Raw genomic sequence first — 22,713 nt, 5'->3', positions numbered from 1 at the left:
TTGGAGGTAGACGGAGGAGGTCGTTGGTGGTGGTGGGGGGAGAGCGGAGAGAAGGGGGGGGCAGAAAGGAGGAGAGCTGAAGGGGCAGAGTGGGGGCTGCTGAGATGGTGGAGGGGAAGGGTCCTCATTTAGATTTGAAGCTTTCGTGACTGCAGGAATCCATATTATTTGGTTATTTCGGTAAAGTCACGTAGGTAGAAATACAATAAAATAATATTTTATTTCACGTAGGTGGAAATAAAATAATAAAGTTAAATATTATGTTATTACTTTATTTCGACCTATGTAACTTTACCGAAAATAAAGTATTATTATATTATTTAATTTATAATAATATATCTTATTTCTAATAATATAATATATTATTTAATTTATAATAATATATTATTTAATTTCTAGTAATATAATATTATTTGAATTTCTAATAATATAATAATCTTTTATTTCAAATTTTTTAAATTTCTACCTACGTGACTTTACCAAAAGAACCAACGAGTAAGGAAGGAAGGGACCTTACTGAAGAGACGAGAGGTAGGAGGAGGAGAAGGGGGGGGAAGGGCCATGAGGTGTGTGCAGAGGGAGGAGCGAGCGAGCGAGCGCAGCCGTCGTCTCTCGAGGAGGGTACAGTGCTGCGAGACGGATACATCGACTGGTTAGTAGTATAACACAAGAGAGATAACACACATAAGGAGAGAGAGAGAGATACAAGGAGGCAGATCAAGAGAGAGATTAACAACACGAGTGTGGCTCAATCCCCCAGCGTCTTCACGAGTTGAAGCTTTGCGCAGTCAATCGACGCGCGGCTTTGCTACACGCGCCCTGAGTAATCGGCACATGCGTGAGAGACACGGCGAATGATTAGTATTGTAGCGTAGTGTATAAAGTTAATATCTTGTTAGTAAGTGGTGTGAGATATCCGTGTCGTCTGTGGGAGAGCTGCCAGCGATGGCATCCGTCAGCTCGACTCAAGCCAGCGAAGGCAATGGTGAGTTACAGTGCCTTCTTACACATTGTACACTTTGTACACACGTCAAAGAACAAGGATGCACATGGTGTTGGGGCAAGTGTTGTTTGCGAGCACCTATTGAGGCCCTGGCACTGTGCCACACGAGGTGGTGGTGGAGGGAGGCCAGCACCACCCCGGCCGTCTTTGTATCCCCGGTGCCGATATTTACACATCCACACATCCACACAGCAGCTGTTTTAAACAATTTAAGGCTGAGTCGACCCAGGGAAGGCCCAGGACAAAATTCTCACACACACACACAAACGATAGTTTCGTACTGTATTTGTTTTTATCGACTGCATTACATCATACCGCATCCTTGTAAACCGTACAAACGTGCGTGTTTAACAGCTAACAACGCTCAGGAGCATTGCGGTACGAACATTTCGTTACATTATCGAATGTGCTCAGCAAAAGTAGCGAAACTTAGCAAGCGGATGTGTTCTGCGAGTAACGTTAGTAGAGGCGCAGGTCCCCCGTGTAGCCTACGCGGCCTTTCGGGGCAAGTGCTTTAGGGCGGGGTTACACAGGAGCTTGCTTGCATTGAACCAATATCGCTCCGCCCCTGTACTCCGCCAAAAGGCCTTCTTATTTAGTTCGTGGGGAGTCTAGAAAAGAAATATCTTGCGGTAACAGTTGTTAACTAATATTCAGAGTGGTGCGGTGGGGTGCACACTTTTGCCGATGAGATATCATCATCATTGGGGGAGTTTGACAACACGATGAAGATGATGATGATAGGGGTGTTTTCACTAATTTGTGTATTGTTCGGGTCGTCGAACGTCAAGGGCCGCATTAAAGTCCACCAGGAGGCCGCCTGTGGCCCAGTGGGCCTTAGCAATGAAGAAACACTGCCGTAGAGGGGACAGCTATGGGCCAGGGGAGATGCTTCTGTGTATCGTTATCGCCCTGCCGTGTGGCTGATGGGATGTGTAAAAAAGAAAATGGAGATAAATCATCGGCGAATTTGTTTCGTCGCAAGAGATGTGTGGAGCGGTGCACGCTTGAACTCGCACCGAGAGACCAGGACAGGTGAGACGTTGACTTACAGGGCCACAAGAGCACAATCGGAATAAGATTGGGGGATATGGTTATTTTCACTCAATCGATACTTGTGTAGTGTCAACGATTCAGAGCTTGTAGGAGGCACCTTCTTTATTAACAACTTCCACGGTCTCGTCCACACCTTTTCCACAGTAGCTCAGCCTAGGGCCTGTACACAACACCAGCCGTCTAACACTGACGGCGCTGACTGAGATAGCCAACTTCGATCTTGTAGCGCAACGTCTAGCGGAGACGTTTTGTGACGACGGCGACGACGGGACGACAGCGACGACGAGACGAGTCCACTCCCAGAACCGGCAGCCTCGAGCTCCCCGCTCCCGGCTCCTTTTATGCTCCCAGCGCGGCTTGGCTCCACCCTGACCGTGCCTCCCTTCTCGAACCCGCCAGCAGGTTCCAGGGGCCTCCAGATGGGGTCCTCCGTAAATCCTTGCCCTCGTTCCCCCCCTCTGCCCACACACCGCGCACACCCTCACCGGCCTGTGCGCTGCCTGTCCACCACAGTTGCCGCTGCTGTCCACCAGCCGGCGCTATGACACTACACTTGCAATGGCTATGGGTCATTGCCACCGATGAATACGCGCTGGCTCTTGAGCCTTTATGAAGCTGTGCATATTGGCGTGTCCTGGCGTGTGAAACCTGTGGCCACGCTTATCTGGTTGCCTCAATGCCCCGCAGCTGTTTCCTGTTCATAGCGTGCAATGGTCAGCGCGTGCGGTGTGTGTAAAGCCTGCTCTCATTTGTCGATCCACTCCTTATTCACAGTTCCCAACTGGGGAGCAGTAGTGCAGTGGTTAACGCGCTGCACTCATGTCCAACATGGGTGACGAATATTTGAATCGGTCCTGGTCCTCCCCTAGGTCGACTTGGCCTTGAATGAGTACTGTACCTGGTGCGGTGTGTAAAAATTTGCAGTGGGGGAGACAAAGGTGGCAGGGCTTGGTGGTGGCCACCCACCCCCTCGTGTGCTGTGTTGGCCTTCAAAGGTCATTGCTGACAGCCCGTGCCCTAATGGTTTCTAAAGGCTATACGGGGGAATTACATTTCAATGAAGTCCGTACATTGCCCTTTGTAAGAATGTTATCTGTGGCAGGGAATCGAACGCAAGTCATCGGGATCATAGAACAATACGCTAACCACTGCTTCGTATATAAAACGGACAATTACGTTATAAGACGCAGGTATTTGGATATTCTAGCGGAGTGTCAAGAGACCTTGTTTTAACCCTTCCGTCAGCAGTGCTGCGAGCGGATAATTGCAGAGATGCACTTTTAGCTTTGAATTTTTTGTTTACACTTATAAGATGTGTTGCTTAAAACCACAACATTTCTTGCAATCAAATAAATTTGAATGCATCCAATCTCATTAGATCCAAGAAGCTAAGCAGGAATGAGCGTGGTTCGTACAGTACAGTACAGCTTTTGAATACTAGGTGTTGTTTGGGCTTGGTTGGCAAAGTGGCCAGTAAATAAACATACAGCACTGCACTCTTGAATCCACGCAGACTACTCGAGTGTTTCCCATTCCATTGTGTGGTGAGTTTTCTTCATGTTCTTCGGTTTCCTCCCATAACAATCCAAACACTAATAATGATTGAACTTGGCCAAACCAACAAAAGGGGATGCCCAGATGTTGTGGAATTGGGTTGCAGCTAAGAAGCATGGGCAGGGCAGCAGCGGGCACAGCATCAGAGAACGAGTGACTCCAATGCCGCTCTGCATCCGTCTCTCCCCCACTGTCATACAACTTGCAGACGACGTGTTCAGCGGTGATGGCGGAGGCGGAACGGACGCCACCTTGGCAAACGAGGTCCTGCGCCAGCTGCCGAGCTACCGCACCATGACGATGACGCTGCGGGTTGCCCGGCGCGCCAGCGCGCGGACGTTGGCGCGCAGACGCAGCACCTCCCGTGCCCGCGGAGCCTCGCTGGCCTCGGAGCTCACGGCCGGCGACGGGACCGACTCGGCGCCCAACGCCGCCGGCGTGGCGCAGGCCGCCCCGGCACCCGTGCGAGACATCACCGTGTGCATGGCCGCCAAGAGGGTGGAGCGGTGAGCAATTCTCTCTGGCGGCAGCTCCACGCCCCGAGCGATCGGTTCAATGTCTCTTGCAACCGGTTGCTCGCAGGAGAGAGGCAGACTCGGCTTCCAAGTGTCGACCCGCTTGGCGATTTGTAGCATCGTGTTTCATCGCGTGCTGCACATTTGCGTACACGTGAATTGTTGTACATGATTTGTTGTCACAACCCCGAAGTGGGTGGGGGGATAACCGGAAAAGGGGCGGGTTTTTACTGGAAAGGGGCATGGCCAGACACGTTTGTTGTGTTACCACTTGCTCAGATGTGGACAATGCAGTTGCAGAGGTTGTTTAGTAGTATGGTTTGGTCATGCCATTCACTGATCGCTCAGGTGTTGACTCAGGCAAATGTGTACAGTTCAGATGTTTATTGATTTATCATGAATGGTATTTGGGCAACCGTAGAAAAAGTACGGTGGACTTCCCCGCAAAGCTGTACTCTTTTTTTTATCAACCCCGGAGGGATGATGAGCTGAGTCAACCCTCCCAACAAGGATTTATTTGTATGTATATATCTATTAAATATGCATGTGCTCCGATCTGTAACGAAGTGCGCCGTCACGTTTACACAGGATCCGGAGGAAGGACAGCTCGGCGCAGCTGACCACGTGGCAGGGTTGGAAGCGCAGTCAGTGGAAGAGCCTCAAGCGCCTCAACACCTCGGTCAAGTCCTGGCTCAAGGGCCTAGTGCTCTGGAGGTCCTCAATCCACCAGATTGAGGGTGAGTGACCAAACCCTGAGAGGTGTCTTTTTCTTTGTCTTGAATTGCTGAAATGTGGGTGCATTCATAAATCTACCATGGTGTGATGGGTGTGGCAGATGAAAATATGGGTGCAGGTTCCTTAAATTCCACCTCCCAAGCCCCACCCAGCGGCATAAATGGGTTCAACCACAGTAGGAGCAGGTCACGTGTGGTGGCGTGGTAAATTGAGAAAATATGCACTTCTTCCAAGACATCTGGCCACCGGGGAAGAGTAGGCCAACATACCGTCCAGTGGGGCACTCAACAGATGAGATCTCTCCGGAGGTCCCACATGTAGAGGTCCTTCCGCCAGCAGTGGCGCGAGCAAGAAATTGCAGTGCTGCACCTTCAACTCTTTACAGTACTAAGTTGGGACTTCCTGGTTCGTGACGTTTCTGTGTGGCGTGGGGATGCAGCTCGCACCAAGTCGGCGTTGTTTTGCACGTTCAGGTTTTGAACTTGGGGAGCGTCCTATTTTTCCTCCAATGAATTTGAAAAATGTTACCGCCATTATGTGCAGCTTAAGGGATATCCGCCCCTGGGTTATTTTTTCGGGCACGCTTGTGCTCTGGAGATCAAAAACATGTTTCTGTCCAAACTCAGCCGAGCGTGCCTCTCTGTGTATCCGTTCGCTGCCCACACCAGGAAAGTTCGGCACGGGGATCCAGGCCTACTTCTCCTTTCTGAGGTTCCTCGTAGTGCTCAACGCCGTCATCTTCCTTCTCATGCTCTGCTTCGTCACGGTGCCAGCGATCGTCGGGCAGCATGTCGCCCACCCCTCCTCCTCCTCGGCCACCACCGCCCTGGCCTCCACCAACGACACATCGGACATGAACAGAAACGCAAACAGTAACGCGAACGTCTCTGCAGAAGCACAGCGGACGATCAATCCCGGTAAGCGCTGTCGACGGCGTGAAATAATATAAAAATATAATGTATACCAAAACAAATATATATATATTTCCCCCCATCATGGTTTTCCTGATTGTGCCATTGGCGTTGCGTCATGACACGCGAGAACGGCATGCAGAAGTAGATAGCACAGAGCTGCCTCTGAGATCCCTTCAATCAAGCAAATCAGTACAGGGCAGCACTTTCCCATCTGTCACGTAAGTGTCGGGCCTAATATCCAAATTCAGTGTCAAGCCAATGTTAAATTGATGGTTTAATCACGTCTGTCTGCTTGAATTTGAACCCAGCAACTCAATGGTGTCAGCTCGGAGCTCGAACCTCTGCGCATCCCGGCCACCTAAAAACGTTAGATTTACGTCGACCAGTTGAGATTGGTAGAGTATATGTCGTCACCATCGTAATATTGCTATTGGATATATTCAACAATGTTTGTCATTCCTCTAATCGTAAAAAAGAATACTAGAAAGCAAAGAAAATCCTCGTTCCAAAATACAAGTTTGTTTTGTGAGAGGTCGTGACCTGACCTGGAGAGTGGAAAAATACGAAAAATCGGGCGATTGTTTTTAGCTTCCCGCAAAGGAGATTTATCGTTGCGGTAAAATTTGTCTATTTATTTAACAAATAATGTAATTCGATCATGCAAGGAGACTTTTATCGATGCGTGATCGAATTATATTATCTCAAAAATAAATACACGGCTGTTGATTTTACCGCAGAATCTTTAATTGTTAAAAAGAGGTTTGTACTGTCACTCTCCTTTTATCGAAACAAACAAACAGACAGACGTGCCTGTGTGTTTATTCGTCTTCCTTTCTTTGCCTACAAACCGTGGACCTTTGCAGTCACAGAGCCATCCACTTATAGGCAATCACTCAGCTGTGGATCCACCTTGAGCCACGGACCCAACGTCCACAGGGAGCTGTTTGCCACGCGCCATCAACAACACTGCCGCCATCAACAACACTGCGACACAATTCAAACAGACTCTGCCGCTCCATCCAACTCACGGCCCATATCTGGTTCGCATCACAGCATCACAGCTTCGTCCGTGCGGCTCTTTGAAGCCGCAAAAAATAAATAACCGCAGCTGTCTTTTCGTTATGGTAAATTCATTATGTGGTGATGCTGCTGTTGGCAGTGGTGCGCAACTAGCAATAAAAACACACACCTGATATTCCAAGGCAGTGTCCATTTCAAGTACTAACCGCGCTGAAACCTGCATAGTGTCTGAGGTCTGATGGAGAAAAAAAAACTCAACACGTCAGTCAATACCACTGTGTGGCCTTAAGGTGATACAGTATATATAATAGGTAATATTTGAGCAATTGCCATTTTTCTTCACCGGTGCATGTGAAGTAACGGGTCATTGTCTTTACGGGATGTTTTTCAGAAGTGGCATTATGTCTTCGATGGACCGGTCACAGAGAATGTTGGCCGCAACTCCATGTTGGCACAGAAAAGAATGGGAGCCTATGTTTGAGAAGCAGCCAAACGTTCATGGCATTCCCACAACTGTGCACATATTACATTTGTGTCTTGCCAGTTTGATGCAAACAGTTTCGGATAAAAACAAAAACACTCATTATTACTGTTGACGTATCGCGCGTATTTGAAATGGGAGATCTTGAGAGAATGGTCGTAATCGAGCGATGACTTTTGTTGCAGAGGTTCAAAGCACGAGATGTGTGAGACTACGAACAAAAAGGGAATATCTCAGTAAATACCCCAGCGCACATGTTCCTTCAGGCTGCTGATTCGAAATGAAGGCGGTTGCGCAGTTTTGCGAATTGCATGGACAGGAATTTGTTCGGTGGCTCCCACGAGGAGTTAAATCATGTATTCTTTTGCTTTTAAAGATGTCTCGCGCATTGCTCCGCGTGTTAGCGTGTTCATTTAACATTTATTTTTCATGTTTTTATCTCTGCACTTTTCAGTTTGTGCAAAATATGACCCGACAAACAGCGGGCTGGTGCACTACTACCATCGCATCCTGGACCTGCTCTCTGGCACGGTATGTGATTGCTGCGTGCGTGCGTGTTTGTGCGCGCATTTGTTGGCGCGTCTAGATTGAAAACTTCTTTCTTTAGAAATGCTTTTTGTGTTTAGTTCATTGTCCTTCCCCTGCACCTCCGATTAGCACGGTTTAGCTAGGTATGGTGCAAAATACGTTTTACATTTGTACATACGTTACATGACGAATCCGGTTCGATTTCTGCTCGCAGCTAACACCAATGACAATTATCTGAACCAGTTCTAGGCCTCCCCTAGGTTGACTCAGCCTCAAATTAGTATCTGGTACGGTGTGTAAGTATCGCCACTTGGGAGACAAAGGCGGATGGGCGTGGTGCTGGCCACCCACCCCCTCGTGTACCGTGCCGGCATTCATAGGTTATATGGGGAATTTTTGTCTTTTTGAATTTGAGGTTGGTGCAGTGGGGAACGGTAGCACAGTGGTTAGCGTACTACACTGTCCTTCCACCGCACCTTCAATTAGCACGGTTGGCTACGTATGGTGCAAAAGAAGTTCTACATTCGTACATACGTTGCACGACAAATCCGGCGACCCGAGTTCGATTCCCGCTCACGGCCAACATCGATGGCGAATATTTGAATCGGCCCCGATGCCTCCCCTAGGACGACTCAGCCTAAAAATTAGTACTTGTTGCTGCTGTGTAAACATTAACGCTGGGGAGAGAAAGACGGCAGGGCGTGTTGCTGGCCTACACTACCCCCTTGTGCATTGTGCCGGTGCTGCAAAGTTTCCTCAGCTGGGGGCAGGGGTTGTTGCTGCTGAGCGTGATCCCAGTTGAGACATTTTCTGGTACATTTTCAGCATCGGGATGCTTGGCCAACACCAGTTACATTTGTGTGGTGCTTTACCGATGAGAGAACACTGGAGCACTCATGCAGAAGGGGTGGCGGGGGTGGGGGGGAGAACATTCCAACTTGACACAGGAAGGTGCACCCGGGTCGGGAGAATCGGAACCAGGGGCCCGTCACTCTTGGGGCACGAAGCGTCACCAGGGCGGGGGTCTCTCTCGTTCGCACGGCAGGGATTCCTGGAGCCCACCAGCCTTTTCTACGGGTTTTACGGCACGGGCTCGTACGACCTGCCAGCGGACGTGCGCTACAACCTCCCGCTCGCCTACCTGCTCACGACGCTCGCCTACCTCGTGCTCAGCCTCGTGTGGATCGTCAAGAGGTGGGTAGACGCCCAAGTAGCGGAAACAAGACAAGAGGTCCCCGAGTATAGCCTACAACAGACTGATGCCGGGGCTATTGCTGTTCGCGAGCACCGACAGAGATCCCCCCGGATAACTTTTAATGGACTTGTTGAGGCACGTTCTGTTAGCGGGCACCGACAAACATCCCCCCGGATAGCCTTCAGTGGACTGGTTGGAGCAAGTGCGGTTAGCGAGCACCGATTAAGGCCAGCGTGGCACATTAGGGAGTGGGTGGCCAGCACCACGTCTGCCCGCCTTTGTCTCTCCGATGCTGATGTTTTTATTGTACCAGATTCTCATTTAAGGCTGAGTTGATCTAGGTGAGGCCCAGGGCCCAGTCAGGTAATTGTCACTGGTGTTGGCCGCGAGTGGGAATCGATCTTCTGGCTCTCATGAACTTAATTTTCTTATTTATATGTGCAGACACGGGGCAGAGTTCTTCTTGTATTTGACTCATAATTCTCCACAACGCATAATGTGTTTGCATAGTAAACTGATGATGATGAATTTATTAGCCATTTGGCGACGATAGTTGACGATGATGAGAGTTGACGATGATAGTTGATGATGATTTCATCAACAGATCGTGGTGATGTAATGAACAACAAGTGATGATGATCGATGATGATCTAGTCAACAAACAATCAAGACCTAGTGAACCAAATTATTACTTGAGATGACGATGTAGTAAAGAGACGATCAAATTTACAATTGGTGGTTGATCATGTTGGATCGGGTAAACTAGCAACGAAGAAATAAAATTAAATAACTACACCGATACGACTTCCAATTCGGAAGATGTACAAACAGCGGCGCTGCCGCTGCTGCTGCGCCCCTCTCTAAATAAAATGAACGCCGAACCGGCCTGCATGTTCTGAAGTTCGGCGGTAAACGGGACAGCCCACACGACACCCTGCCATGATGCGGCTTATTAACGAGTGAACAGTTGATGATGATGGTGACGACGATGATCTAGCAAACAACTGACATCGAGTAATCGGACAATGGCGGTGTAGCAGACAACACCGGTGGTGGCAGCTGTTGACGATGATTGTCTATGCCGATGGTGTTGAGGTCGGCCGAGGGCTTCAAGCACAGCCTGGTGCAGACGGAGGAGCGCTTCTGCAACTACTGCAACAAGGTGTTTAGCGGCTGGGATTTCTGCATCAGCGACCCTGACGCCGCCGCCCTCAAGCAGAGCAGCATCAGCTTCGAGCTGCAGGTGAGACGCGTCTCCCCTCCCAGTAAACGTGGAACGGTGATCACACAATGTTGCGTGATCACCGTGGGGGTGGGGGGGTCAGGAGGGCTTGGCCCGGTCCTCGCGGCTTACCTGCCTTGTTCCGCACACGCGAGTGTTGTGAATGGTGACCCGGTCCGCGGTACAAACGATGGTCAATATCACGGTCACATCTCATGCGTGTTTCAACAGCGGGGATTTGATCGTGGCTGACGGTGACGACGGTGACGGCGGTGACGACGTTGACGGATTTGACGACGCTCCTCCGTTTGCCAGGCCGACCTGGAGGAGGAGAAGATCCGGAGCAACATCCGCGGGCGCAGCGCGATGGAGCGTCTGCGCATCTACTCGCTGCGCGTGCTTCTCAACGTGGTTGTTCTCGGCCTGCTGGCAGCCTCCTTCTACAGCATCTACGTGGCCACCATCGACTCGCAGGCGCTGCTCATGCAGCATGTACGTGCGCCACCGGCACCGCTGGGGCTAGCAGCACCAGGCTGTGTACATAAGACAAAGATCCTCCCCGCCCCCCCCCCCCTCCATAGCCTAAAACAGGGGTCGGCAACTTGGGACACCGAAGCCGCACACATTGCCAACAACAACAACAAAAAACCCTCCTAATTATTTTCGATTAGCGGTGAACGTTCAGAAGCCCAACGATGATTTGTAATGCGGCATTACAAATCGGTGTGCATGTGCTGCTCTTGACATAGGGGATTGCAAACAATATGGTTTGACGTTATTCATTGAGGACCGTCTTCTATTCACATGCATTGCGGCTCTCAAAATATTTAGTTATGTTTAGTTGCTGACCCCTGGCCTAAACAGTGCTTTTAGCGAGCACCTTCGAAGGCTGAGACAGCACACAATGGCATGGGTGGCCAGCACCACGCCTAATGGTGATGTTTGCACATCACACCAGGTATTCATTTGAGGCCGAGTCGACCTAGGGGAGGCCCAAGACCGGTTCAGATAATCGTCACTGATGTTGACCGTGAGCGGGAATCGAACCCGGGTCGCCAGGTTCGTAGCGCAGCGCTAACCGCTACACTCCATACACACACCCCCACCCCCCTCGTGTGTCGTTCACGGGGTCATGCAGGCGGCAACGGAACAGAAGAGCCGGTTCATCGTGAGCCTCGTCGTCGAGTACCTGCCATCGATCGTCATCACGGCCGCCAACTTCCTCATGCCCGTGCTCTTTGAGGTCATCATCACGTTCGAGGACTACACGCCCGACTTCGAGATCAAGCTCCTGCTCATCCGGTCCGCACCACAATGTAGATTGTTGAGCGTGCATGTGCGCGTGTGTGTGTGCGGGGAGCGGTAGTGTAGCGGTTAGCGCGCTGCGCTATGAACCCGGCGACACGGGTTCGATTCCCGCTCACGGCCAACACCAGTGACGATTATCTGAACCGGTCCCAGGCCCTCCCCTAGGTCGACTCAGCCTCAAATGAGTACCCGGTGTGGAGTGCGTTGACACCAATACTGGGGATACAAAGGTGGCGGTGCGTGGTGCTGTCCACCCACCCCCTCGTGTACCTTTGCCGGCCCTCAAAGGATCTCAATAACAGCACTTGCTCCAAAACTTTTGTGAAGGCTCTTTGGGGGATCTTTGTCTTTGTGCTGCATTATGGCATTTGCCTCCAGGACGGTGTTCCTGAAACTCGCCAGCATCGCGGTGCTGCTCGTCTCCCTCTGGATCCAGATCGTGCGCTGCGACGGAGTCGTGTGTGAGCCGTGCGGATACAACCACAAGACATACCCCGTGCGTGTGCACACAAACACACGCACGCGCACACGCGCACACAAAGCACACCCCGTACGTGCACACACACACATACCCACGCACACACGTACACATACGCGCATACACATGCACACAAACATATCCCGTATGTGCGCGCAAACACGCACACACACGCACACACACGCATCAACACAAAATATAAACCGTCCATATGCGCACGCGGCCATGCAGGACGCACAGACACGAAGACAAAAGATCCTGCATTTAGCCTGTAACAGACTGTAGGAGCAAGTGCTGTTAGCGACCACCTATTAAGGCCAGCGTGGCACATTAGAGAGTTGGTGGCCAGCACCACGTCTGGCTGCCTTTGTCTCTCCAATGCCGATGTTTTTATTATACCAGATACTCATTTAAGGCTGAGTTGATCTCGGTGAGGCCCAGGACCGGTTCAGATATCGGCATAAACACGCACATCGGAACACCCACAGACACCCGCACGCACACATATATGCATATATACGTGCGTACACACATGCATGTACACACAGTGACATACGTCACATGCACATACGCACGCCATCCGCGCCGAGTGCCAAAGCACCGCACTACTGTGCGTAAACACCCTCCACACCACACCGCCACGCGAGTCTAATGGGTGCTCACAAGATCACTTGCCAACAGTCTGATTGGGGGGATCTTTTTGTCTGTGTGTGTGCGCCGCAGTGTTGGGAGAACCGCGTGGGCCAGGAGATGTACAAGCTCACCATCTTCGACTTCATCATCTTCGTGGCCATGGTCCTGTTCATTGAGTTCCCACGCAAGTGAGTTCCGTCCGTGATCACGCACGGGCGTGCCTCTGAAGCACCCCTTTTGTTTGTGAAGAAAACTGAAACAAGCAACAAATAAACACGGCTTTTGCTTCGGATTTAGAGGCGCGGGAATGCACAGCCAAGAGTGGGAACGCAGCCAGAACCGGCGCCAAAAATTTCCCGAGTTCTGTGATCCTATATTCATTTGGGCAGCGGTGTTTCCACTCGTTACTCCATTGAGCCGTTGGCGCCTCTGCCAGCACCGCCGATAGCCAGCACCGCCCGGCTTGTGTTTGTTGATGTTGTTGCTGTGGTCATTACAGGATCATCGTGACCTACTGCCCGTTCAAGATTGTCCAGCTGGTGGGCACGCAGGAGTTCTCCATCCCGCAGAACGTGCTCTCCATCGTCTACTCGCAGACCATTTGCTGGATCGGCGCCTTCTTCTCCCCGCTCATCCCCCTCATAGCCATGATCAAGTACATCATCTTCTTCTACCTGAAGAAGGTCGGTTCATGCGGCGGTGCTGTGTGTGGCTTGGCGGGGATCAGGGGGGGGGGGGTGGCAGGGGGAGGGGGGGTGACTTGGTAGGGAAGGTAGGTAAAAATAAATAATAAAAATAATAGAAATAATAATAGAATTTTTTTTTATAAATCACGACGTTTCGGAGGCAACACAAGTCTCCGTCATCAGGTGGGACCGTCACAGCTAAATTTACTGTATCAAGTGAGGCAAAATTCCAAGAGACAAGCGCTTAAAGTTAAGGGGGAGGGGGGGCTTATCTTAATGTGGCAGCCAATGAATGGATCTTAACCCCAAGTGCACCTATTGTTCTCTTTTAGCCCCGCCCACCCTCCCCAACACGTTCAATTCATTGGCTGCCACATTCAGATAAGCCCCTCCCCCTCTCCCCCTTAACTTGTATTTAAGAGCTTGTCTCTTGGAATTTTTCCTCACTTGATACAGTAAATTTAGCTGTGACGGTCCCACCTGATGACGGAGACTTGTGTTGCCTCCGAAACGTCGTGATTTATAATTTTATTTCTATTATTATTTATATTATTTTTATTATTTATTTTTACCTACGTGACTTTACCGAAAAAACCTAAGAGTATGAATCCTTGCAGTCACGAAAGCTTCAAATCTAGAATTGGTAGGGAAGGGTCTTGATTCCAGGCAACGTTGATTAAGTCAGAGTCGCCGAGTTAAAGATTTCTCCCTGGATCCGCCACTGAGTCTGGTCGATGACAGCCGGTGGAGTGAGTTCAAGTCGAGTGTGAGTCTGTGGATTTTGCAGAGTCTCTCTCTCTCTTAGTCTGGTTGCCTAAGCACTCTGAGTTGTGAAACGTTGCGGTGAGATGTGTGGCAAATCCTCCCCCCACCCACCAATATCTACACAGCTCATTTTCACAAGTGACTTGGCCACAAATGATAGCCCGACAAAGTGGCTGATCATGTGTTCAAATTTATAGCAGGCAAATACCCTAAACGCGTGTTTCTAAAGGTGGAGGGAACAATCCAAAGACCCAGAGATAAATCCACATGACCACAGGGAGAACATTCAAACTCCAAATATATAGGCGTTAGGGTCGGGATCAAACCCACAACCTCATGTGTACCAGGCGAGGCAGTTAACATCACGCCACCATTAATCAGTGAACTCGGTAATCTTATATATGTAATAAATCCCGTTCAGACGACGACTTGACTTCAGAGTTGTTCATTCGTTTCCCGTTCACAGCCTTCCACCGCACTCACACACTCGGTTCCCTTGCCTCCCTCACGCTGCTGGCTGACAGCGTGAGAGAGACTGCCGCGGCACCAGCCACGTGGCTGGAGCGGGACCACGGCACCAGCCACGTGGCTTCCCTGGCCCACGTGATACCACGTAGCCAATCCTCAGCCACACCCCTGGAACTTTCTGGAAGATACTGTCCAGCTCCTGGGCTACGCCCCTGGCTCGACTCCCCATTGGCTGCGGCTGAGGCCGGCAGAGCCTATCACTATCGCCCAGGTGTAACCTCACATTACATATACATAATGTATATGGCCAATTGCCGTGTTTGATCTTCCTTGGTGCGCTGCAGTCTTCTGCAATGTTGCTAGACGGACCCGATTTGTATTGGTGTCGTCTCGTCACGGTCACAGCAGTCGTAGGTATCGACACGCTCGGTGGATTGCGTTCACTCCTCGTCGTTATCACTGTCTCAAACAGTCGCCGAGTCGACGAACGTCTTTTTTTAATAACTTTGTCCACAATGGTAACAATGATGCCGTGTGTTCGTGTGTTCGTGTGTTCATGTGTCTGTGTGCGTGTCCATGTTTCTGTGCGTCCATGTCTCCACGTTGCCCTGTCTCCATGTTGCCCTGTCTTCACGTGTCTAAGGCCCGTGTGTCTTTGTGTCCGTGTGTCCATGTCTCCATGTGTCCATTTTTGCACGTCTCCACGTGCCGTGTCTCTCGTGTGTCCGTGTCTCCGTGTGCAGCTGAGTCTCTTTGAGAACTGCCTCCCCTCTGTGCGCCCGTTCCGCGCATCCAGCTCCAACTTCTTCTTCCTGCTCGTGCTGCTCTTGGGCCTGGTGCTGGCGGCCGTGCCCGTCGGCTACAGCGTCGCCAGGTGACCATCGTCTTCCAGGGACGACCACCACCACCTCCACTAAACTTTGCGTCCGGGGGGCGGGGGAAAGGGTCTATTAAAGGGATGGGGGGAAGTGGCTGTCATCTTCTTGGTTCTTTCGGTAAAGTCACGTAGAAGGGAAATAATAAAATAATAAAAATAAAACAGCCGTCCTAAGGACGGCTGCTTGCATTGTGGCCGAAACGTCATGAGAATTATTTGATTATGTTTTATTTTTATTATTTTATTATTTCCCTTCTATGTGACTTTACCGAAAGAACCAAGAAAATGAATCCCTACAGTCACGAAGGCTTTACATCTAGAAGTGGCTGTCGTATACGTCTTAGGGTACGGCTGTTATGTCGATCCACTGCTGGATGGGGGCCTGCATACCAGCGGCATAGCATGGTTAGCGTGGGCCCTGGTGCAAGGGATGAAATAGGGGGGGCTCCACTTTGTAGAATTTTCTCCCCGCCTCTTCGTGTCCTAGTGCATGGGCCCATTCGGCCTGTGGCTGCCGGTTGAGTTGATTATTTCGCACACTCGGTAGTTACACAAAGGATCTTTGTGTAAGTGTGCGGTGGGGAGCGGTAGTGTAGTGGTTTGCATGCTGCGCTACGAACCCGGCGAACACGAGTTATCGGAATTGCTCCTTGGCTTCGCCTAGGTCGACTCAGCCTCAAATGAGTGCCTGGGATGCGGTGTGTGAACATCAGTACTGGGGAAACTAAGGCTTGCCGAGTGTGGTTCCAGCCACACCACCCCCCTCATGCTATTGGCCTTCAGAGGTGCTCGCTAACAGAACTTGCCCAAACAGTTTGTATGGTTATATTAGAGATCTTTCTCTTTGTATGAGTGGGAATGCATGTGTGTGTGCTTGTGTATATATATATGGGGAGCGATAGTGTCGTGGTTAGCGTGCTGCGCTATGAACCTAGCGACTGGTTCGATTCCCGTTCACGGCTAACACCAGTGACGATTATCTGAACCGGTCCTAGGCCTCCCCTAGGTCGACTCAGCCTCAAATGAGTACCTGGTGCGATGTGCAAACATCTCCACTGGGGAGACAAATGCGGTGGTCGGGTGTGGTGCTGGCCACCCACCCCCTCGTGGACCGTTCCGGCCTTCGTAGGTGCTCGCTAACAGCACTTACCCCTGCAGTCTGTTGAGGCTATACGGGGGATCTTTGTATATATATGTCTGTTAAAGGCTAAACATAAGACCTTTGTGTGTGTGTTTGAGGGTTCTTGTCTTTGATAAAAGCTGCACAGGGGGTCTTTGTGCATGTGTACACATGTGCGTGTATCCGTTAAAGCTATTCAAGGAATATCTTTGTCTCTGCGCGTGTGTGTGCGCGTGTGTGTGCGCGTGTGTGTGCACGTGTTTGTGCGCGTGTGCGCATGCGTGAGCAGCATGGCCCCGTCGCAGTCGTGCGGGCCGTTCCGTGGGGCGGTCCGCGTCTGGGACGTGGTGCCCGCGTCCATGCGGTCGCTGCCACCCGCGGCGCAGAAGCTGCTCAACGTGCTCAGCTCGGAGGCGTTCGCCGTGCCCCTCTTCATCCTCATCTGGTGAGGCCATCCCCCTTCACCCCTCCCTCCCGCCCTTCCCGCTCCCAAGCGATTCTTCCTGTTACTTAGATCCCTCCTACACCGGCTCCAATTCTCATCCCGGATCGATTTGGAGTTGGCAATCGCCGTGTTCTTCACTGCGCTACGAACCCGGCGACTCGAAGTCTGATTCCCGCTCACAGCCAACACCAGTGACAAATATCTGAACCTGTCCTGGGCCTCCCCAAGGTCCACTCAGCCTTAAATGAGTACCCAGCGAAGTATGTAAACATCAACACTCGGAGAGACAAAGGTGACCGGTTGGGCTTGGTGTCGGCCACACCACCCACTTCGTGCTTCATGCCAGCCTTTAATGGGTTCTCCCTGAACAGCACTTGCCCCAGCAGGGTGTGTAGGCTGCACGGGAGGATCTTTGTCTTTGTGTGTATGTACATGCAAGCATGCGGGTCAATGTGAGTGTGTGTGTGCGTTTGTGACGCATGCAGCCTTGTGTTGTTCTACCTCATCGCGCTGGCGGGCGCGCACAAGCGAGTGATCCACCAGCTGAGGGAACAGCTGGCCATGGTGAGTGACGGTCGCCCGTGCGCTGCAGCTTCCACCCACCTCCCGCTGTCAGTGTTAACGAGGGCATCATTGCTTGTGTCGTGAAGGTCAAGGCGCAGCCCCTGCATCTGCTTGCTCTCGCCGCAGCTGGCGGAAGGGGATTTCTGGGCTACTCTTCCATTCCGACCAGACCTTGGCCGGCGGCGACAGTTGCCCAAGCTCTGCTGTCCTGTGTGTATTAGGGTGGTGTTATCCTGCAACTAATGAGTGTTTACATGTGGGAGGAAGCAGGAGCACCCCGGGGAAAACCCACGGACGTATGTCCCAGTCAACCACGGGTCTGGCCCAAAATAACAAGAAGAGACGTTTTTTTTTCCGAATTCGGTCAGAAATGCAATATTTCAAGAGCCGCAGTGCATGTGACTACGAGGCGGTCCTTCATGCGTAACGTCACGAAGCAGTCCTTGAAGAACCGCGTGCGGCCCTGGAGCCGCAGGTTGCCCGACCCCTGGTCTATCCCATACGGGCGGATCAGGTGGAGTTTACACGTGGGCTTTCGCGACCGATATCATCCATAATACAGGTTTTTTGGGTTAGATCGCGTAAATATAAAAATCTGGCTGTTGCCTGATGAAGCTAGTTGCAATTAGTGGCCAAGCGTCGTATTCAGATTGTAAATGTTGTGGCTTTGCTCTCCAACACACCGGTGTGCCGTACTAGTGACGAATTGGCCACGTTCCATTTACGTGACAAACCTTACTAGTTGGCTGTGTCGGGTGGTAGCTGGTTTAAGGACACTAGTATATCTTTACGCGATCTAACCCAAAAAAACCTGTATTATGGAACAGGTGGAGTTGACATTTTTGCTCTACCGCCATCTCCTGGCCTAGCGAGGCTATGGCACCACGAGGAAGGCAGTTTTGCAACATTTGTGCAATCCTCGCTGAGTGCAGCAGCATAGCCACCACCGCCACCGCCCGGCTAATTCCCTCACACTACCACGTGGTGGCGCTTTGGATGCACGGGATGACGGATCGGGTAGATTTGTGAACGCTGTCATCCCCTCCTCCCTGGGCCGCAGCGGTAGCCATGAGATGGCCGTGCAGCTGGTATAAATAAATATTCTGATTCTAATTCTCAAGGTTTTGGAGCCCACCTCAAGGGAAGTGATTGGCACAATCGCGCGAACGGCCACCCACGTAACCACCCGCCGCTCCCTCCCCCTTTGCGCACCGCCTTTCCCGCACGTGCGCGCGATTCGCGAAAACCGCAGGAGGCCAAGGACAAGCAGTTCCTGATAACGAAGCTGATGGAGATGCAGTCGAGTGGCCCCTCGCAGTCGGAGAAGAGGCGCGCCTCCGTGAGGGAGAGGGCCAGCCGAGCGGCGCGCGGCGGCGGCCGGGCGGACGACCCGACACGGCCGCCGCTTCCCGGCGCCGTCTGCTGAGACCGGCGACGCATCGGCGCTGCGAGATCGTCTGTCGCGACGGCGAGTTGCGACGTACGAGGAGTACGACGACGACGACGACAGCGGCGGCTGAGCCACGGGGAGGGCGATGACGCGGACGAGCGGCAGCCGCTTGTCGCAGATGTTCGCGGTTCGAGCCCGGCAGCCGTAACCCCCTCCACACCGGTCAATGCTGGCGGTGTACAATCGAGCGTGCCCCACGCGCCGGCAGCTTCACGTTGGACGTTGAAAGATCCCGTGACATTGTTTGACAAGAGGGTACGCCGCGGTGTACCGGCGTCACGGGCGACGTTTGCAATCTTTTGTTATTTTTACAAGTGACTCGCAACCCACCTGGCACACCAGTGGTCACCTGCTGACCGCTGCTGCAGTGGCAGTGTGCTGCACACAGGGTCGGCTGTCACCAGGGGGTCCCTGTGGCAGGGCACCCCGAGATGTGCCCCATGGGAGGCGCAGTATGAATATTAGGTGACGGTGATGCTGAGGGAGGAGAGACCCCCCCATGGGTTGTGTGGTAGAGAGAGCGTGGCGTGGAGTGGTTCGACCACCGTCCTGTGATCCTGGCGACCCGAGTTCGATTCCAGGCCACGCACAAAGCTTGGCGACAAATCGAGGTATGTCCTGGGACAATGTGATACCCCACGTAATCTAATTCATTCTGCAGCCTTCTGCGAGGGGAGATGATACCATAGGAGGTGGACTGGGTTAGTCTTCCAGCGAAAACTAGCATGGGGTACCGTAAGTCAAAAGAAGTCAGTGACTTTCTGCCAGAATGAGCATTGAAGTGGTGCTCACCTTCTTGTTTACATCCCCGTGCCAGTGGTGGAAATTCCACGTTCCAATGGCGCAGTCTGGTGTATTTATAGAATGACCAATGTTGACTTCCCACAAAGTGGCACTCATTTGATCGACTCTGGACAGATGATGTGCTCGAGTCAACACCCAAGCAGGATTTAAACTGGGAACCTTCCAATCGTGAGCCACTTGCTCCACCGCTGAGCCATCCAGCCTGGTTATCTTAAATAAATAAGAATACATATCCACGTGGGTTATCAAGCTGTTGTCCAGGGCCACCACCCCCTTAATTCATGACTGAAGCTGGGTTAGGGCACAGTTTTGCATTAACTGCAAGTTCTATTTATTTATCTGTGCCTGCCTATCTGACTTGTTATTTTTATTCTTCAGTCGAAGTCTATTGTTGTCGCTGGTTTTTATCACGGTGTTATATACACGTAAATATATATATATACACCGTTAACTGTGACCGGTGAGATTGTGGACTTATTGTCACGTGCAGTGATCACAGCCAGGAACCTGGATGATCGCGAGTTCGTTCCGAGCAGCAGTCTCCATCACTGTAGGTAGTCTGGTACAAACATTTTGGCCAAAATGGTATTTAAGTCTGTGTATTTCTAAAGGTTTGTACTGTGTTAGTATCTGTATTCTTATTACTACTACTACTATGTTAGTTCACCCAGGAAAGCCTCGCTGAGTCTTGAGACTCTTTTTCAGGAGGGTCCTGCCAAGTCTCCGCGCATTAAGGGGCGACGGTCGCTGCTGCCGTTTGCAGTCCGTCGCTGACCGTTCCGGCGACGGGATATTTAGATGCAGAGCGTCGCCACAACGCCGCGCCCGCTACCGAGCCAGTAGCATCCAGTAGTTGTAGCCACAGCTGCAGCAGTTGAGCTTGAAAGTGGGGGGGGGTGGGCCGATCTTTGCAGTCCCTTCTCTGTAGTGTAACCGATGACCACCAGGTACCGGGACCAGTGGTCGTTGGTGAGTTAACGACACATTTATCTTTACGCGGTCTAACCCCCCCGAAAAAACACTTTATTACGAGTGAATATTGGTCGCGAAAGCCTACGCGTTAAACTCGGCGGGTCCCATTCGCAAGTAGCCCCCCCCCCACCCTCCCTCTTCCCCCCGGCAACCTCTCCCCCTGCTGCTGAGCAACGTGAATTGAACGGGGAACCGGGTTTCGCTTTCCGCGTGCTATTTCATCTCGCGAAGCCATGGGGGGCCCGTGGGATTGGATCCCTGGATTCTGAGCCGAGTTTGGTGGCTTGCCGCAGCGAGCAAACCTCTTTGGTGGCCAACTTGAGACAGAATGAAGCTGCTACAGCGGTGTTAACGGCCAGCAGCGCGCCGGACTTGCAAATTCAGAGGTTGGATTTTTATCTCCCGGCTCGGCAGCTGAGAGAACGGTGCGAGATTCTGAAAACCACCACCCCATTCCACCTTTGTTCACCCAGCGGTAAAAATTGCTACACTGTATTTAGTTAATTCGTAGGAGTGCGTGTGGTAAACTGTGGGTACTTCCACGACTTCCAAGACGCCGCCCAATGCGGGTGAATAGCCAAAAAGACCTTGCTCGCAGTGGAGGCTCTGGCTGCGAGCAGTAGTGTGAGCAAGGAGTTAGGGGGCTGCACCTCTGGCCTGCTGTCTTACCAGGGTGGCCTGGGTTTTAGCAGTGTCTGTGTGGAAGGAAAACCAAAAAATAGTATTTCGTGTGTAAGCAAGCTTAGGTCAATATTGTGAATTTTTTTTGTAGTTTACATGGATCGTAAACATGCATGACACGCGCGCGTAGTGCGTGGTGAGCTTTTATTTTTTTAACGCTGCTCGCTTTGCTCAGTACTTGGGGGAATCGCGTGGCTTTGTGGTTTTTAGCTTTGTGAAGCAGGCGACGGAAAGCATCTCGTTTTACAGTAAAAACAAATTTTGTAAAAATTTTATAGCAGTTTTACATGAAATAGTTTTATAAGAATAGCATGTTTAATAAAAGGTCTTTGTCTTTATAAAAAAGAAATGTAGTCGTGACAATAGTTTTGCGAGATTTGTTTTGTTTAATTAATTGCTTTAAACATAAACGTATTCCTGCAATAAATACCGGACTGTTTACACCTCATTGCTGCAGTGTAATAACGTGCATCATCATCATCATTATTATTATTTGATAAATATCCGAGAACGTTGAGTGGGCGCAGCGGGAGAGTGGTTGGCGCGCTTCGCTGTGAACCTTGGCGACCTGGGTTCGATTCCCAGCAGCGGCTGACATCAGTGGTGAAGTGATATCTGAACCGGTCCTGCGCCCCCCCCCCCCCCACATTGATTCAGCCTTAAATGAGGACCACGGTGCTAATGTTTAATACATCAGCACGAGGGGTGCCAAAGCCGGGCGGCCGGGCATGCTAGTACCACACTACCCACTTTGGTTGCCGTGCCTGCTTTCATCAGTACTTGCTAAGAGCACTTGCCCCAAAAGGCAGTGTGGGCTACACGGGGAATCTTTGTCTGTGTGCGTGGGGGTATGCGTCGGTATTCCCGGCGTGCCAGTAGCGCGTGTTGCGCGTGTGGCAGGCAGCACGCCGGGCGTGCGCGACTCCTGCTGCATCTGTCACGAGCCATGCCATGCCCGACACACGACGCATCTGCCTGGCACGGATACCCGATGCCAGATCCATATCCGTGTCGCAATTCCGCAGGACAATTGCACAGTCGCAGCGGAGTGAATTATGATCGGATGGGTGGATGACTGCACGTATTAATGGAAGTATGACTCAATGGATGCACAGACGACAAATAAATTGATGGATGGGGGCCATGAAATGTGCGTGTTGCTTGCTCTCTTTATCACTTGTAGGTGAGTCCCTGAAACGCACGTGGCAGACAAAGGAGTGAGCGTTCCTCTATCTCCGC

General features: G+C 51.4%; 1 protein-coding gene across 2 annotated transcripts; it reads left to right on the top strand.

Moving 5' to 3' along the window:
- Positions 1–533: 533 nt before the first annotated feature.
- Positions 534–21,922, top strand: TMC7 (transmembrane channel like 7). 2 transcript variants are annotated; one of them, XM_078599535.1, is made up of 16 exons: positions 534–985; positions 3,822–4,119; positions 4,717–4,865; positions 5,532–5,780; positions 7,733–7,809; positions 8,852–9,000; positions 10,097–10,244; positions 10,539–10,715; positions 11,362–11,525; positions 11,910–12,027; positions 12,733–12,830; positions 13,142–13,325; positions 15,305–15,435; positions 16,848–17,003; positions 17,489–17,567; positions 18,823–21,922. In XM_078599535.1, the coding sequence occupies exons 1-16, from the start codon at positions 946–948 to the stop codon at positions 18,991–18,993; spliced, it is 2,388 nt and encodes a 795-aa protein (XP_078455661.1). In that variant the 5' UTR covers positions 534–945; the 3' UTR covers positions 18,994–21,922. The 2 variants fall into 2 exon arrangements, with proteins under 2 accessions (XP_078455661.1, XP_078455652.1); XM_078599526.1 differs by having other exon boundaries at positions 536–985; positions 18,820–21,922.
- The last annotated feature ends 791 nt before the right edge of the window (positions 21,923–22,713 follow it).

Source organism: Lampetra planeri, chromosome 1, assembly GCF_965212315.1.
Source record: "Lampetra planeri chromosome 1, kcLamPlan1.2.h2, whole genome shotgun sequence".
Lineage (NCBI taxonomy): Eukaryota > Metazoa > Chordata > Hyperoartia > Petromyzontiformes > Petromyzontidae > Lampetra > Lampetra planeri.
Note: the sequence above shows the minus strand (reverse complement) of the source record. Positions and strands in the feature narration are given on the sequence as shown.